Source organism: Camelina sativa, chromosome 18 (assembly GCF_030686135.1).
Source record: "Camelina sativa cultivar CO46 ecotype springtype chromosome 18, ASM3068613v1".
Classification (NCBI taxonomy): Eukaryota; Viridiplantae; Streptophyta; class Magnoliopsida; order Brassicales; family Brassicaceae; genus Camelina; species Camelina sativa.
The window spans coordinates 21,499,988-21,515,782 of NC_141897.1; the positions used below are offsets into that span (position 1 = coordinate 21,499,988).

The 15,795-nt window shown below is 37.0% G+C and overlaps 2 protein-coding genes and 1 pseudogene across 4 annotated transcripts; 2 read left to right on the forward strand and 1 right to left on the reverse strand.

Annotated features, from left to right (window-relative positions):
• Positions 1 to 757: 757 nt before the first annotated feature.
• Positions 758 to 4,699, forward strand: LOC104763647 (uncharacterized). The gene is made up of 9 exons (XM_087499838.1): positions 758 to 817; positions 946 to 1,132; positions 1,299 to 1,830; positions 2,049 to 2,440; positions 2,541 to 2,832; positions 2,930 to 3,160; positions 3,250 to 3,608; positions 3,736 to 4,121; positions 4,599 to 4,699. The coding sequence occupies exons 3-8, from the start codon at positions 1,572 to 1,574 to the stop codon at positions 3,913 to 3,915; spliced, it is 1,713 nt and encodes a 570-aa protein (XP_087355964.1). The 5' UTR covers positions 758 to 817; positions 946 to 1,132; positions 1,299 to 1,571; the 3' UTR covers positions 3,916 to 4,121; positions 4,599 to 4,699.
• Positions 4,700 to 6,030: 1,331 nt separating this feature from the next.
• LOC104762482 (UPF0235 protein At5g63440) lies at positions 6,031 to 8,524 on the forward strand. Of its 2 annotated transcripts, none has more exons than XM_010485777.3 (7): positions 6,031 to 6,320; positions 6,936 to 7,050; positions 7,144 to 7,297; positions 7,377 to 7,473; positions 7,573 to 7,661; positions 7,785 to 7,853; positions 8,213 to 8,524. In XM_010485777.3, exons 1-7 carry the CDS (start codon positions 6,206 to 6,208, stop codon positions 8,270 to 8,272), a joined length of 699 nt encoding a protein of 232 aa, XP_010484079.1. In that variant the 5' UTR covers positions 6,031 to 6,205; the 3' UTR covers positions 8,273 to 8,524. The 2 variants fall into 2 exon arrangements, with proteins under 2 accessions (XP_010484079.1, XP_010484080.1); XM_010485778.3 differs by having other exon boundaries at positions 6,051 to 6,320; positions 6,944 to 7,050.
• Positions 8,525 to 9,212: 688 nt separating this feature from the next.
• LOC104762484 (cytochrome P450 94B1 pseudogene) lies at positions 9,213 to 11,012 on the reverse strand (annotated as a pseudogene). The gene has a single exon (XR_015588368.1). The product of XR_015588368.1 is annotated as a cytochrome P450 94B1 pseudogene (transcript).
• Between the last annotated feature and the right edge of the window lie 4,783 nt (positions 11,013 to 15,795).

Consider the following 15,795-nt stretch of genomic DNA (forward strand, 5'->3'; position numbering starts at 1 on the left):
GAGCAACATTTGAAGTACTATTGGTGTTAGTTTTAGTTTTGCACCAATATTGACTATTAGAGTTGGTCTAATTGATTTTAATTTGATGGGTACATCGGTCCGTCCGGTTCAAAATCATCCGGTTAACGAAGAACCGGTTTTTCAATTTTAATTATGTCATCCTGTTAACGAAGACATTCAGGACCATTTGAGATAGAGCCTATTAGAAACTCTATTCCTGATTGTAGTGGATTATTCCTCCGCTGCGCTGATGGTAATATTCTTCACACTGGAGATTGGAAGGTAGAGTAAACCCCTTCATAAATTATATCCTGTCCCTTTGTATAGTCATCAAGCTGCATGAGATAAATTTGATTAGTAACAGATTGATGAGGCACCATTGGATGGAAAAGTCTTTGTTGATGTATGAAATCGACAATATAAATGATAAGAATATAAATGGGATGAATCGGATCTGGTTCTTTTATTTAACGAAGAATTCAACAGAAAGTTTTATAGAAAATGACAATTAGGGAGTTAAGCGTTTAATACGAGAATAATAGCTCTTCTCTCTCTAATTGCCCAAGAAAACGTCGATCCTCTGATGTGACAATGACATCATGTATTTATAGTGGGCCATTGACCTAGGGTTTCTTCTGTTTTTCTGTAAAATGACGGTTTTGCCCTTGCGGCCTGTTGGGCCAAATCCAAGACTTCAGGCTCTAAATCTCTTGAGAATCTTCTGTTTGGGCTTTAGGAATGTTGGGGGCAAAGCCCATATCCAACAGTCTTTGATCGTGAAGCTTTAGAGGAACTCTCAAAGGAAGGAGTCACGTTGGTAAGGATTTCTGTACAGAATCATACTCTTATTATCTGTTGAAAGTAGATGACTAAGGTTGAGAATGGCTATACTGACTACTGAATACTAGGTGAGAAATTTAAAACAATTTTCCATCTCTTACACAGATGATGAGTGACTCAACAAATGTGTTGTCACCCGGAAGGACAATTAGTGAAAAAGTGGTAGCAGATGCTCTGGTAAGAAATGTGATGGCGGCCAAGGGAAGAGTAATCACAACTCGGTTTGCCTCTAATATTCACCGTTTGGGAAGTATAATAAAAAGCTGCGGCTGATTTAACTGGTCGAAAGTTGGTATGGCTTTCCTTTCACATTTTAGCTTTGTCTATGTTTTGCATAGTTTACCAACTCCCCATAGCCATTCTATGTCATGTCGTCAAAGTTTCCTCAAATTATGCAGCATCAATTTGCAGTAAAGAAGTTAAAAGAACAAAATTTCATTTGTTTTTCTTTTACCTAGGTCTTTGTTGGCATGTCGTTGAGGACATATCTAGAGGCAGCTTGGAGGGATGGAAAGACTCCAATTGACCCGTCAAGTCTGGTATAAGACCTTTCTCTTGTATAACGAAATTTTTTTTACATTCAAAGCGCCAACACCTGCAAAGTCATTTAGGCCCATTTAGTTTGGTGTATATAAAAAGAAAGAAACCCTACTACGGATCGAGGACTTGTGTCTGTTATTTTTTTGGTAAGAAGGACTTGTGTCTGTTATTTGATTTTTAGGTTTAGAGGGATGAGTAGTCTCGTCTCAAGGTGGTGGGAGGAACCGGCGAAGGCTGCTAAAATATCGGTGTGGTGGGACATGAAGGACTGTCCGATACCCGAGGGTTATGATGCTCGTCTCTTCCGTCCGAGTTTAGAAGCGGCATTCAAGAGTGTTGGCTACTCTGGTCCTGTCTCTATCACTGCCTATGGCGACCAAACACAAACCCCTGATCACCTCCTGCGAGTGCTCTCTTCCACTGGAGTCGCTGTTGCACATACCAGACCCGGTTAGTCCAAATTTTATTGATCTCTTGAGTTTAGAGTTTACATTTCCACTATCCTTACCCTACTGGAAGTAGCAATGTTACGTGAACGGGTTCGGTAGCAGCGACTTAACCTCACTTTTTGTGTTTTTTGCTCTGTTTTGGTTAATTAGCTAAACTAATCCTTTTCTCCTTGGTACTGGAACAGAAAACTAATCCTTTTCTCCTCTGTACTGGAACAGAAAGCACAAACTCACTCATGTATGCGGATATGGTGGAATGGCGAGGTAAAAATCCTGCTCCGGCTTCAATGATGATCATATCCAATCAGGTGCACACTGTCTTCGCTTGGGATCTGGCCCGGCTACAACAACGGACGCTATACAACCTTTTTCTGGTTTACTCAATCGAGTATCAGTTTATGACAATCCTGACTACTTGTAGAGAGTGGGTTTGGGAAAGATTACTAGGGTACGCGGATGATGAGACCAGAAGCGCACCACTTGTTCAGGAGAAGCGCAGTGACACGGGCGAGTTATCATCTGCCACGCTTTACTGCAAATCTTGCAACTTCGATTCCCAAAGCCCTGAAAATTTCAGGAAGCATCTCTCGAGTTACAAGCATAAACGAGAAGTATACATCCTCTCTCTCTCTCTATACTTGTATATGAATTGTTTCATTGTCTACTACCTATTTTGAGCAACAACCTTTGTTTCCACTCTCTGTCAAGCAGGAGGCTATAGACCCTACGGAGACAGTAGTTGACTGTGTAACAGAGAAGTGGGCAAGGGACTACCCGGCGACGCCTGAATACGCGACAGCTCAGATACGGGACTTGTTTGAATGTCCGATCCCCAAGGGATATGATGCTCGTCGGGTCCGGCCGAGTTTAGAAGCGGCATTCAAGAATCTTGGCTACTCTGGTCCTGTCTCCATCACTGCCTTTGGCGACCTAAACCGTATCCCTGATCACCTCCTTGGAGGGCTCTCTTCCACTGGAGTCAATGTTGTGCATACCGGTTACGGTTAGTCCATTTGGTTATCCATCTTTGGAATTTAGGGCGGTTTAAAAATATTCATCTATGCCTACTGATCAATGGCTGCTTTCCTTTGTTGAGACAGCTTACAAAGAAACTCTAATTTATGAAGATATTGAGATTTGGGTAGATTCTAATCCTCCTCCGGCTACTATTATGGTCATAGCGAATAGGTTGGAACCGGTCTATCCAGTTTCTCTTGTCAAGCTACTACAAGTGCAAAAACACAAGCTTTTTCTGGCTTATTTATGTAGGCCTCGCAAAATGTCTGCCCTGCTCACTTCTGCCGAGTGGCTCTGGGAAAGCTTACTTGCAGGTGTTTGTTTGTCTGTCTGTTCTCTCATCGGTCATCCAGTACTGTTTGACGTAACCATTAAACTAATTACGATAATTTCTTTTCCACAGTTTCAGAGACAAGAAAACACGTTCTTCACAAGTGCAGTACAAGTGAAAGTTTTTCCACAGTTTCAGATACAAGTGGACACGTTCCTCGCAAGTGCAGTAAAATTGAAAGTTTTTTCACTCTTTCAGAGGCAAGAGAACACCTTCATAATTGCAGTAAAAGTGAAATTTTTTGCACAGTTTCGAAAACTAGAGTACACGTTTTTTCCTCTAATCTAGAGGCAAGAAGCCACGCTATTCAGAAGTTCAGTAAAAGTAAAAGTGAATCTGCCTCAGTATTTTATTGCGAAATGTGTCTCTGTTATTACGAAAGCCTTGATGATTTCAGGACGCATTTCTCAACTGAAGAACATACACAACAAGTAAGTATCCCTCTCTCTCTCTCTCTCTCTCTCTGTCTCTCTCCTTGTATCATAATTAACATTTTTTCATTGTCTAACCATTTGAGCATTAACCTGTTTAACTGTTTCCACTCTCGTCGTCATGCAGGAGGGTTATATTAATGGACTTCCAATCAAACAAACACTGTTGCTTGCTCTTGCGTTGCAAGCTACTACTACCATCTTTGTAACATCCGATGTTTTAGCTTCACCAACAAGGCAAAGGCTCCGTAGCATGGCAAAATGCATCACTGCAGCTGAGAAATACCTGTGGAAATCAATTATTTAAATGTCATCAGCCCTACGTTTTCCAATGAAACAAATTAAGGAGGCATTGAAAAACATTATTATAAAAAGCTTTCAAGTTACCATCTGTGGTTTAAATGGCGAGAGGCAAGGTGAGGCGACAGAGGGTAGGTTTGGCACCCTGCGCCTAGGCGAGATTCGCCCCACGCCTTTGGTGTATGAGGCGCAACTGCAAAAAACAGACATAAGGTTAGTCATAAATAACCGATTCCTTACCATGTAAGCACAACCTGAGTCTAAAACCAATAGCTTATCATTTGAAATTGAAACATAGAGAAAGATTTGAAAACAAAGAAAAAGCCAATCATGAGCCTGAAACAGAGAAATGAAAACAAAGTAGAAGCAAATCCAACGAAAGTTTAAAACTTAAACACAAAGCCTAAAAATCCATCTCATCATCATCAAACTCGTCATCTTCGACATAGACTTCAGTATCATCATCTCCTCCCATGAAAGTAGAGACTTAGATCAGAGAGGAAAAACTATCGTGAAACTACGAAGCTAATAGTGAAGTTTGACTTTATATGCAAAAAATGTTTAGGGCTTCTAGCAATAAATTCACGGCAATCAACAAAATCATTCTAGAAACATTTTAAGTAAGCAAATATTGAGAAAATATTGAGAAAATATTGAGGTTTAACCATATATTGCCTCCTACTATTGCAGGCGCTAAGCGAGATGAGGCGGGCTCCATGGCAAGGCATCCCGAAGCGAGCGCCTTTGGTCTACCGCCTGGCCTCATCTACTAGAAGCGTTACACCCTTATAATCACCTCGCCTCTCGCCCAGGCGCGCCTAGGCGACGCTTTTTTAAACAGAGGTTACCATAGTGGAGCATAGTGTAAGTTACCATAGTGGAGCATAGTGTTATGATGATAAGTCCAGGAATGGGTAAGACAACCTGTTAATAAACACATAGTGTCAAAGTTGCGATTGATTACTGTAAAAATATTTTCTATTTTTTATTCATCAAAATTTTTTGTAAAACAGTTAAAGTAGCATGCAAAGGTAATTTTATTTCAAATAACTTTTTTAATTTATAAAATAATTGTGGATAATAATAATCTTTTTGTGTGGGCAGGATGAAAACTCTTATATACCTAGAAGCATGAGACAAGTAGGTAGAGAAGTTGAATTGATGGTGGAATTCGAAATACACAACCAGACGACAATTTTCGTTAGTATAACCGATGAGTCAATATGGATTACGGCTAAAGATGATGCTGATTTCCGTCAACTAATATTGTAATAATTGTTTATTTGATAAATACGATCTCGATGGCATTAAATAATTTTTATAAATTTATATTTATCCTAATGAAAAATAGCTTTTTATTTCCGTACTTGTTATACACAATCTTACCTAATAAAGTAAGATTTCTTCAAATTCATGCTCTAATAAACTAACAAATGGTGGTCTATTATTTTGACATGTATTATTCCTCTAAAATTTAAATATATTATTTTTTATATTCAATAAATTTAATTATTAAAAAAGTCATATCAGTTTTTTAACATCCATTTAAATATTCTATATTTTCTGATGAGGTATCATTTATCAATATTTTATATAGCTACCATAATATTATCATTTGTTAGGAAGGAAGTAAATACTACAATATAAATAAAAAATTTACACCAAAAGATAAATTAATTTCATTCTAAAATAATATCAAGATATGAAAAATATGAAAAATTATAATATTTCTTTGTTGTAAAATATTTTCCAATATTTAGTTAACAATTTTAGAAAATATTTATTTTAATTTATCTTTTGAAAATATTAGAAAATCTTGATTTTAAAATAAGATCAATTAATTTCATTCTAAAATAATATCAAGATATGAAAATATAAAAAAAATGTAATATTTCTTTGTTGTAAAATATTTTCTAATATTTAGTTCTCAATTTAAAATCAATATTTTAAAATATTTTCTAGTATTTTCCAATATTTAGTTCACAATTTTAAAAAATATTTATTTTTATAATGTTTTTTAATTGGTTCTGCTCGGTTTGATTCAAATCCAAACACTAATTCTTGATTAAATCCGGTTAAGATTCAACCGGATAAATCTAATAAAGATACGGTTGTACATTGAACCAAAAGTTAAAAGTCCGAAGTGACGGTTTCACCCTTAAGGCAGAGTTCGGTGTTCCACCGTCGATCTATTATAGGGTCGCCGCCGTGGCAATGTAAAGAGATTATTTTTGCAAAGTGAGAGCTGAGTTTTCACATCTTGGATCGACGAACTTTGAAGAAGAAGAAGAAGAGAGATGCCGAAGAGAACGACACATACGTATTCGAGCGAGGACGCGGCGCCGGACGGACCCGACTCTGATCTCTTCGTTTATTACTGCAAACACTGTGGTTCTCATGTCCTCATCACCGGTTCGTTTCTACTATTTCCACCTGCTTCCTAATTATCCGATTTATGAGGGTTTAGTTGCTTGAACTTAGAGTGGAACCCTACTTGCTCACATCGAATTGGCGTTTGTGTGGAATGATTTGCTTGATTGTATTTTTTTTTGGGTTTCCAGATACATTGAGTTCGAATTATGATTGAAAGTTTCAATCTTTGATTGGCCATTGTAGTTTACTGTTTTAAAGTGGTAGACTTGTTGGTTTAGTGCTTTAGTTAAGGTTAACAACAAAGTACGTTTAGGTTCAAAGACTCCAACACAGATATCTTTACATGGTTTCAGTTTAGATTATGGATTTTTGTTTCAGGTAGCAGTAGCACCTATGGTAATATTGATATTCGTTTATGAACTAAAAAGTTGGAATGTGTTAAGACTTGTCTCTTTCTCTCTATGGTCTTCTTTTGGCAGCTCATTGCATGTTTCATGTAATTCTGTACATCTACTTATTTCCTGAATCTTTCTTATTGGTTTGGTACTCCTTGAGTTTAGATTAAGAGTGTGTAACATGCAAAGTTGTGGTGATTGAAATATGTATATGGTGACCTTGTATAGTGTTTGTATACTAATTTAGATTCTTTACAAGATACCCAGTTGCAGAAGATGCCCAAGAGGAAGACCGACAGATCGAATGTACTTGACAAGAAGAAGCACCTTGCTAGGTTAAATGTCAGCGAGGGAGGAAAAGTTCTATTGAAACGGTAAGTTTTTATATGGGGGTAGTGGATCCAGTCTTTAAGCTTCATATTTTGGATGTGGTAGTTTATTTTCTTTATGTTTTGGTTTGTTACCAGCGGTGAAGGGAAAATGGAGAGACAGTTTAGAATGAACTGTATTGGTTGTGAGCTTTTTGTTTGTTATCGTGCTGAAGAGTCTCTGGAAACAACGTCTTTCATTTACATTGTTGATGGAGCACTTAGTGCTGTTGCTGCAGAAACTAACCCACAGGTACAATTGGTTTTTTATTAATAATTATTCTATTGCAAGATGAAAAATTAGATAATTAATCTGTTATGGCGGCACACAGGATGCACCTGTACCTCCCTGCATTTCACAACTGGACGGTGGACTTGTTCAGGTTGCAATAGAAGTGGAAGACCGTGCACAACGTTCAGCAATCACAAGTAAAACATAGTCATATGACACAGAATCTCTTTTCTAACTCACTTGACATGGACCTTCGATTTAACAGTTTGATTGGTCCATGCTTTTTCTCTATGCAGGGGTAAATGCTGATGATGTTCGTGTGACGGTTGCTGCACCAGCAGCTCGTGGAGAAGCAAACAACGAGCTTCTGGAATTCATGGGAAGGGTATAATTCAATCCTTTATTAACCATTTATTAAAGATTTATTCTCTAATCACAAAGTTTCTTATGTCGTATGTGAATGAGGTTTTTTGACCAACGCTAGACCTCTGTGTTTTTGCTCTTTCAGGTTCTTGGTTTAAGGTTGAGCCAAATGACTCTCCAAAGAGGTTGGAATAGCAAATCAAAACTTCTTGTGGTACGTTGATCCTACCTTCGTGTCTCTTAAGAAGTCTTTGTGAAGATTTATCTTTAAAAAAAGCTTATTGGTTTTCTTAGCTCTAGATGATAAGGTTTTGGCTTTATTTACTAATGGCACAAGGACCTCTAGGAATGGTGATAATAAAAATAGGTTACGTAAAATACAACCTATGAGAACATCTATGAGAACAGTTACGTAAAATATAAGCTTATTGATTTTCTTAGCTCTAGAGTCTAGATAATAAGGTTTTTTGCTTTATACTTATGGCACAAGGACCTCTAGGAATGGTGATAATAAAAATAGGTTGTGGGATTGAATGAATTTACCCATTCTTGATTTATGTTCCCCTTAATCAGGTCGAGGATTTATCTGCTAGACAAGTGTATGAGAAGCTTCTTGAGGCTGTTATACCGTAAAATCTGCGGTTTGTGGTTGGTGAACGACATTAACTGAAAGCTGAGGAGACCTAGCTACTCTTCTTTTGTTTTCATGCTTATCCGAACACTACTTTTTTTACAATCCCTTATTATTATGATGAAAGTTATTATAATTGTCTTAAAGATTCCTCAGAAGTTGTTTATTTATTGAACTAATATTGAACTAAAAAAACAAAAAAATCACAAAATTTAAATAATCGTTGTCACGTTAGTTGTTTTCTTTGGGTCAAATTTGTGTGTACCTAATAATTAAACAAAACCTTGCAAAGGACCTACATTGATGTGTATCTCATTTCCAAACCAAATCTCCCCTCTCACTTTGTTTTTGGTGTTTTGGAATTTGGACAACCAATCAAAATCTTTTCTGTTGCAATATCGTAATCATTGTTTATAAAAACTACTATGTGATATTTTCAAATAAAGGTTCACGTTTAGAGTTTAATTTATAACGTGTTATATATAATATACATCTTCGACAAAAATTGAACTCGCAATAATTGGAGATGTTGGATACATATGAATTAGAAGTAGAACACCTATATAATAAGAACATACAATATGATATGTCTCCAGCTCATTATCAAACGTGTATAAACTAAGAAGGAAGATATGATCACGTTTCTTTGGCCGTTTTTAGAACTTTATAAATTCGGCTCGTTAGGTTGAGAGAGAAGACATTAGCATAATATTTCTTGTTGTGGTGTTTGCTATATAAAGTGGTCGGTGACAATGAGTGTTCTAGTGTGTAACTTGTGTTATTCCGATTATACAAAGTCTTGTATGATAATTGTTAGGTGATTTTTCGGTGAAAATTTGAATATCTGTAAACTATCGTTACTGTACTCAGTTTGTAAATTGTTTAATATACATATTTTTTGTAACCTATGTCTCTATCAAACTGATTAATATATCGCATTCACCTCGATAGGACCATTTATATCATTATCTATTCACAAGTACACTGTGAATCAGACACATATATTTATTTGATTTAATACATAAACCACACATTTTACATATTAGTTGGATATTTTTATACGGACATGACATGATCAACTAAGAAATTATTATTATATACATCGATCGAATTACAGTTGCGCTCTCCTCTTGATCTTCACCTTTAGCCCACCAGCCATGTGAGCCGTTAACAGAGGAACAAAAACCGGCCGGTTATTGCGAACTGGTACAATTTCAAACCGACTCAAAACTGAACCAACCACGTATTTCATTTGTGTGAAAGCCATGTCTTTCCCTATGCACACCCTTGGTCCGGCTTGGAAAACCGGAAACTTGAACGAACTCACACTTTTCAAAACCGGTTTAGTACCGTAATTTGGTTCTTCCTCAAACCACCGGTTCGGTTTAAACTCTTCCCAGTCTTGCCCCCACACCTTCTCCATCCTTCCCATACCGTAAGGGAAATAAGTAACTTTGTCTCCTTTTCTAACAAGTGTTCCGTCCGGCAAAACGTCGTCGTTCTCTGCATGCTTTGAGTCCCAAGCCACTGGTGGGTAAAGCCTCATTGCTTCACAGAGACTTGCTTTCGTGTAACTCATCTCTCTCAAATCCTCGAACCCTAACCCTAAAGATCCTTTGCCTCTCACTTCTTCAAGTATCTTTTTCTCTACGTCATCGTTTTGACTCAACAACCAAAACAGCCACGTCATCGCCGCCGACGTGGTATCCCTTCCCGCCATAATAAAGCTTATGACACTATCCCTCACGGCTTCTTCCCCGTGGCCGGAGGCGAGAAACCTCGACAAGAGGTCTTGCTTGTCCGATACGTCACCACCGATATCTAGGCTTTTCTTTTTGGCACGGATGATCTCGGAGACGGATGCGTGTACGGTCATGATCGCTTCTCTCAGCCTCCTCTCGCTCCCTATGTTCAACAAACGCTTCAGCTTCCACACGGCGTAAACCGGCTCCGTGGCGCGGCGAGCGCTGATCTCCGCCGCTACATCGAAAGCCTTAACAAGATCCGGAACGGGTCGAGTCAAATCCAAACAATCTGGATCCCAACCCAACGAAACTTTACAAACAACATCGAAGGCAAAGCGCTTCAAAACCTCCTGAAGATCAACCGTACCTCCACCGTCCGCGGCGGAGGAAAGCACCGGAATGAGGCGGTTTTGAACTTCCTCACGGAGGATTTCGAAAGTGAATTCCCTAAGAGAACGCATAGTAAACTCGTGGCTCGCAAGTTTACGTTGAGAGCTCCATAACTCGCCGTCAGAATTAAAGATTCCGCCGCCGAGTAGATCTCCGAGTAGCTCGGTGAAAGGTTTGCCTTTAGGGAAGTTACAAAAATTTGTTTTGAGAATGTGCTCGACATTTTCTGGGTTCGCAGTGATAATAGTCCGACGACGGAAGAGGAGATCGAAGGTGATAGTTTGAGAAGGAGAGAGACGGAGGAGATCGGTGTACCACGGGAGAAGACGGTGTCGGTTTTTGTTAAAGGAGAGAATAGAGCCGATGAGTGGATACGACGTCGGTTTAGAGGATGATGTGGTTAGGGTTTTGTTGTTTGAAAATGATGAGAAGATGATGAATATGTACCCTAAGATTGGAAACAGGATGAAAAATAATGCATAAAACATTTCCATTTCGGAATTCTTTGGTTTCTTGTTTGGGTAAGTTAATTATGTTTGTTTTGGTACATGTTCTTGGTCTGTAAAGGAACTATTTTATTTATATAGGCGAATGAAAACAGAATGAAAAGTTGTGGCTCTCCGACCATATGACTTCGGTACAGAACACGACATAATTAAATAAAATTATTGGCCTTGAATGGTAACAAGTTTTTAAGTGGATTTTGGTTTTTGATTTTTTTTAAATCTACTTTTTTATCATTCAAGATTTTAAAAAATTGGATTTCCTAAATATTAGGGAAACTAGTTTCTAAGTGGGTTTTTCAAAATTTTAAAGAGAAACTAAAAACCATAATTTTGAGATTTTGTGCAAAACTTTTTTTTCAGAGTAAGTTTTTATTTTTGACTTTTTGATTTATTAATTTTTAAATATACAGCAAAAACCAAAAACCAAAAATTTTAAAACCAAAATCCAAAAACTAAAAACCAATGAAAAACCTATTGATATTCATAGCCATTATCTTTTTCATTTTTTTCATTATTGTTTACTCTTTTTTATTTTATTTGCTCAGTGATTGTCTCAACCCTAATTTTGATCAACGAAAACAAAGTTGTTTTAGGTAGAATGGTAGATGAAATTTTTTCTTCTTTTTCTTTTTCTTACAAATGTAAAAATGTCATTTTCATAAATTACAAAAAAGAAATGGAAAACGGAAATATGTGTAGCGCTCGTTTTTTTTGTCACACATCTATGCTACTTTTAGAAAATCTATGCTACTTTTAGAAAGAAGTTATCAAACATATGTTGGACTGTTTGACCATTATAAATTAGACTTTCAAGGATTTTGCTTTTTATTATAACTAGAAAAATTGATATTCTCTTTGATATAAACAAAGTAAAAAATTGGTGTTTAATCTATCTTAAAAAATAGTTTAACTTGATCAACAAAGTTGTTTTTGCTTGAAAAGATGGAGGAAGTAAACTGTAGTGTCAAACTGATAAAAATGTAAAACGTTTTTTAAAACAAACTTTTATTAAATGTCGACGCAACGCAACATGGCAATCACACAGGGACCAAAAAAATGAAGATTAATTTGGAAAGCTAGTACCACCCCGCACTGGTGGGCAAGTCTCCGGCCAAAATTTAATAATGTCACTACAAGAAAAATGTAGACACGGTTCAGACGCTGAAAAGGTTAAACATTTTGTGATGTTACGTTTTTTTCTACTATGTTTTGGTTTGATACGTAAGTAATTCAAATTATTATTGATTGAGATTAACTTATAATATAGATCTCTAATGTGATGTACGTAGAGTTGTTTATTGTAGTCTGTATGCATAAATTTTGTGATGCGCGGAATTGAACCATCTGTTGTAAAATTGTTTGTATAGATATATGTCAATTTTAAAAATACTAATACAGAGAGATAGCTAGATTTGCTTTTCATCAATGTTAAAACCATTATATACAAAAAAAAATTTGAAACCATCTGCTACTGACGCCAACAAAAAAAAAATGTACGCATTTTGATTGTAAGGTTGTTGGTTGGCATACAATTACAAGCAACACGTAAATAAGAATATAATCAAATCAAAATTAGCTTTAGAAAACAGGCTAACGACCACTGTGGTAATAGTCGCTAAATAGTCATTAAAATAAATTATACGATTATTTAGCGACTATCTACTGTTGTAGTTAAAATTTTGTCGCTAATTCATATAGTCGTTATTTAGCAACTATTTATCGACGATATACTGTTGTCGTTTATTCGTCGTCGTATTGTCGCTATTTCGTCACCCCAATTGGTGACAATTTGCCGACAATTGAACGACTATTTAAGCCTTAGTTGTTGATTGGTCGCTAAATTTAGCGACTAATCTGCGACAAAGTTGCGACTTTTTACTTGAATAAAAAACTTGCAATACTTTAATCTGAAATTAGTCGTTGTATTTAACGACTATTTAACGACATTTTGGTGTCAAAATGACGACTATGTGGCGACTACTTTGATTTACAAAATAATGAAATTAACTGGCTTTTATTGTTTTGTAATCATTTTTATTGTTTGTAATCCTGATTTTAATACTGATTTATTAAATGATTATAAACATAAACATAATTCTGAAAGCAGTTCATACAAATGTCCAAAATAGAAATCAAACCAAAAGCAATGAAAGAAAAAGTTTATGACACATAAAAACTGAAGAAGAGAACTTAGTTCATGAGTTAAGAAACAATTGAGTTGATCATGGAGTTGTTGATGGAAGATTGTCCTCATCAGCTGATTGAGAGGCTATAAACTCCAGGTAGGCTGGATTAGTGTGGCGCATAAACTTTGCCATCATCGTCAACTCCTGCTTTTGCTCAGCCACAAGGAGAGCAGTCTCTTTTTCTCGAGCAGCAGCTTCAACTTTGAGAGTTGCCTGAATTTCAGCTTGAACTTCAATCTGACGTTGAGCTTCCTTCAGTTGCTCTTGCAATGATAAAAAGGCTTCGGTTTGTGATGGTTGATTGCCCTTTACCTTGCCAAGAGTATCTTTGAGGCTTCCAACACCATAAGGTGTTCCTCATGAATCCTTCTCAGTGCACTGTTTTAAGAAAAAGAAAAACTGTAAGTAAAGAGCAAAAGAAATGCATGATCGAGTAGAAATGCTACTTTACCTTAAGAAAGATGGCAATACATTCATCGTTGGTGAGCTCCCGACGGTGTGAAGTACCATCTGAAATAGTTAAATCTGCCTTGAGCTCAGCCATCTTCTCTTGCAACTTCTGCTGATAAGCTTGATGTATTTTCTCTGCCTTGCCATCAACATAAGAACCATCCGGCTTTGTATGTGTTTTGAAAAAAACTTCACCCATACTGACCTCTCTTCCCAACTCCTCTTCATGCGATGTTAGAAATTAAAGAATGGTTAGTACCAGATAAAAGAGAAATGTTGATAAATGTAACTAACAAAGTAGAAATGACTTATTACCAGATCATCTTGGATTTCCCTATATGACTTAGGGCCTTATAAGTGGATGTGAGGACCGAGACCATTACGTTCAGACATACGACACTTGGAATAGGTGCTACTCCTTTGATGTTGTTCTTCAGTATCCCAATTTGCAACCATATCTTTACAGAGTTCACCTTCTATCCATGAAGGTTTAACTCGAGACGTCCTTGCATCGCTAACCATGCCCTTCATCCGGCAGTTACAAATGCTGTTGAAATGTTCTTGAACGACACCTGTTATCAATGGATCCCAGGTGTGAGTTTTCTACATAACAAAGAACATTAGAAAGAAATATGTCAGTGAAAACAAGCAACAAACAAAAGTAGAAAACAGGTTACAGAGAACACCGCAAACTCCATGAAGTATCTCTCTTTTCTATTGGGAGGCACACAAGTCCAAGTATAATATGGACCATCGAATTTGTTTGTAAAAATCTTGGTAACCTTCCTAACAAGTTGGCCTTTTTGTCCCGATCAAACCTCCACACACACATGTAAACAATGATAGTTAGAAAGCAACAAGAATCAAAGACAAACAAGTACCAAACATATTGTCGAACCAAAGACAAACATTACCAATTTGTCTTCTCCCTAAGACAAACATATTGTCCAACCAAAGACAAACATTACCAATTGCTACAGACTTAAAACAAACTAAAGCCACAAACATTACCAATTTGCTACAAACGAGAATTAAAACAAAGCAAAGCCACAAACATTACCAAGTTGTATTCGGCCTAAGACAAACATATTGTCGAACCAAAGACAAACATTCCCTTATGCTACAGACGAGAGTTAAAACAAACCAAAGCCACAAACATTACCAATTTGCTACAAACAAGAATTAAAACAAACCAAAGCCACAAACATTACCAAGTTGTATTCGGCCTAAGACAAACATTCCCTTATGCTACAGACGAGAGTTAAAACAAACCAAAGCCACAAACATTACCAATTTGCTACAAACGAGAATTAAAACATGTTTTAGCCACAAACATTACCAAGTTGTATTCGACAACGGTGTGGGAGAGAGAACAGTCGTAAACTTCTCACGGCCAGGCATCGTAAGCAGAGCAGTAAGAGATTGCAAAGTGTCATCCTGGAGTTGAGGCTCAGCATCGTATGCATCGACTCCGGTAGACCACAACTCTTTTAACTCATCAATAAGAGGTTGGAGAAAGACATCAAGACTAGCTCGCGGATGGTTTGGACCAGAATTCAGAATTGTAAGAAACAAGTACTCAACATCCATGCACATACCAGGGGGTAGATTATATGGCGTCAATATCATTGGCCATAATGAATGGTGACGAGACATCCCAAATGGATTGAACCCATCAATACACAATCCCAAATACACATTATGTGGTTCTTCAGCAAATTGAAGATTTTGTTCTTGAAAATACTTCCACTCCACTGCATTAGACGGATGACTCATTTCTCCCACCTTTGCTTGGTGCTCGGCATGCCATCGCATTGCTGCTGCAGTCTTGTGACTCTGATACATTCTCTTCAGTCTATCACCAATGGGTAAGTACCACATACGACTATATGGTATTTTGGTTCTGCGTCGGTCATTCTTAGTCTTCCATTTTGGTGCATCACAAAACAAACATTTTTCTTCCTTTTTGGCATCTTTCCAGAATAACATACAATTGTTTATACAAACATCAATTGTATGATATGGGAGTCCTAAATTGCGCATCAATTTCTCTGTCTCTTAATGAGAACCCGTAGTCTGGTTTCCCTCTAGTAAATAATCACTCAACATTTCACATACTGAATCCACTAACTTTTCACTCATATTATAATCTGCCTTATTTTGCATAACTCTAGCAGCTAAAGATAATTGTGTCTGACCTTCACGACAACCATCATATATTGGATTTTTTGCACTTTCTAACAAGTCA

What these genes read in the sequence shown, in the direction of transcription:
- LOC104763647 (XM_087499838.1), top strand. Translation starts at nt 1,572, where the DNA reads ATGAGTAGTCTCGTCTCAAGGTGGTGGGAGGAACCGGCGAAGGCTGCT. An exon ending in TGTTGTGCATACCGGTTACG is followed by an intron (nt 2,833 to 2,929) that starts GTTAGTCCATTT and finishes TTGTTGAGACAG; the next exon opens with CTTACAAAGAAACTCTAATT. An exon ending in CTGGGAAAGCTTACTTGCAG is followed by an intron (nt 3,161 to 3,249) that starts GTGTTTGTTTGT and finishes TCTTTTCCACAG; the next exon opens with TTTCAGAGACAAGAAAACAC.
- LOC104762482 (XM_010485777.3), top strand. Translation starts at nt 6,206, where the DNA reads ATGCCGAAGAGAACGACACATACGTATTCGAGCGAGGACGCGGCGCCG. An exon ending in GGAAAAGTTCTATTGAAACG is followed by an intron (nt 7,051 to 7,143) that starts GTAAGTTTTTAT and finishes GTTTGTTACCAG; the next exon opens with CGGTGAAGGGAAAATGGAGA. An exon ending in CTGCAGAAACTAACCCACAG is followed by an intron (nt 7,298 to 7,376) that starts GTACAATTGGTT and finishes GGCGGCACACAG; the next exon opens with GATGCACCTGTACCTCCCTG.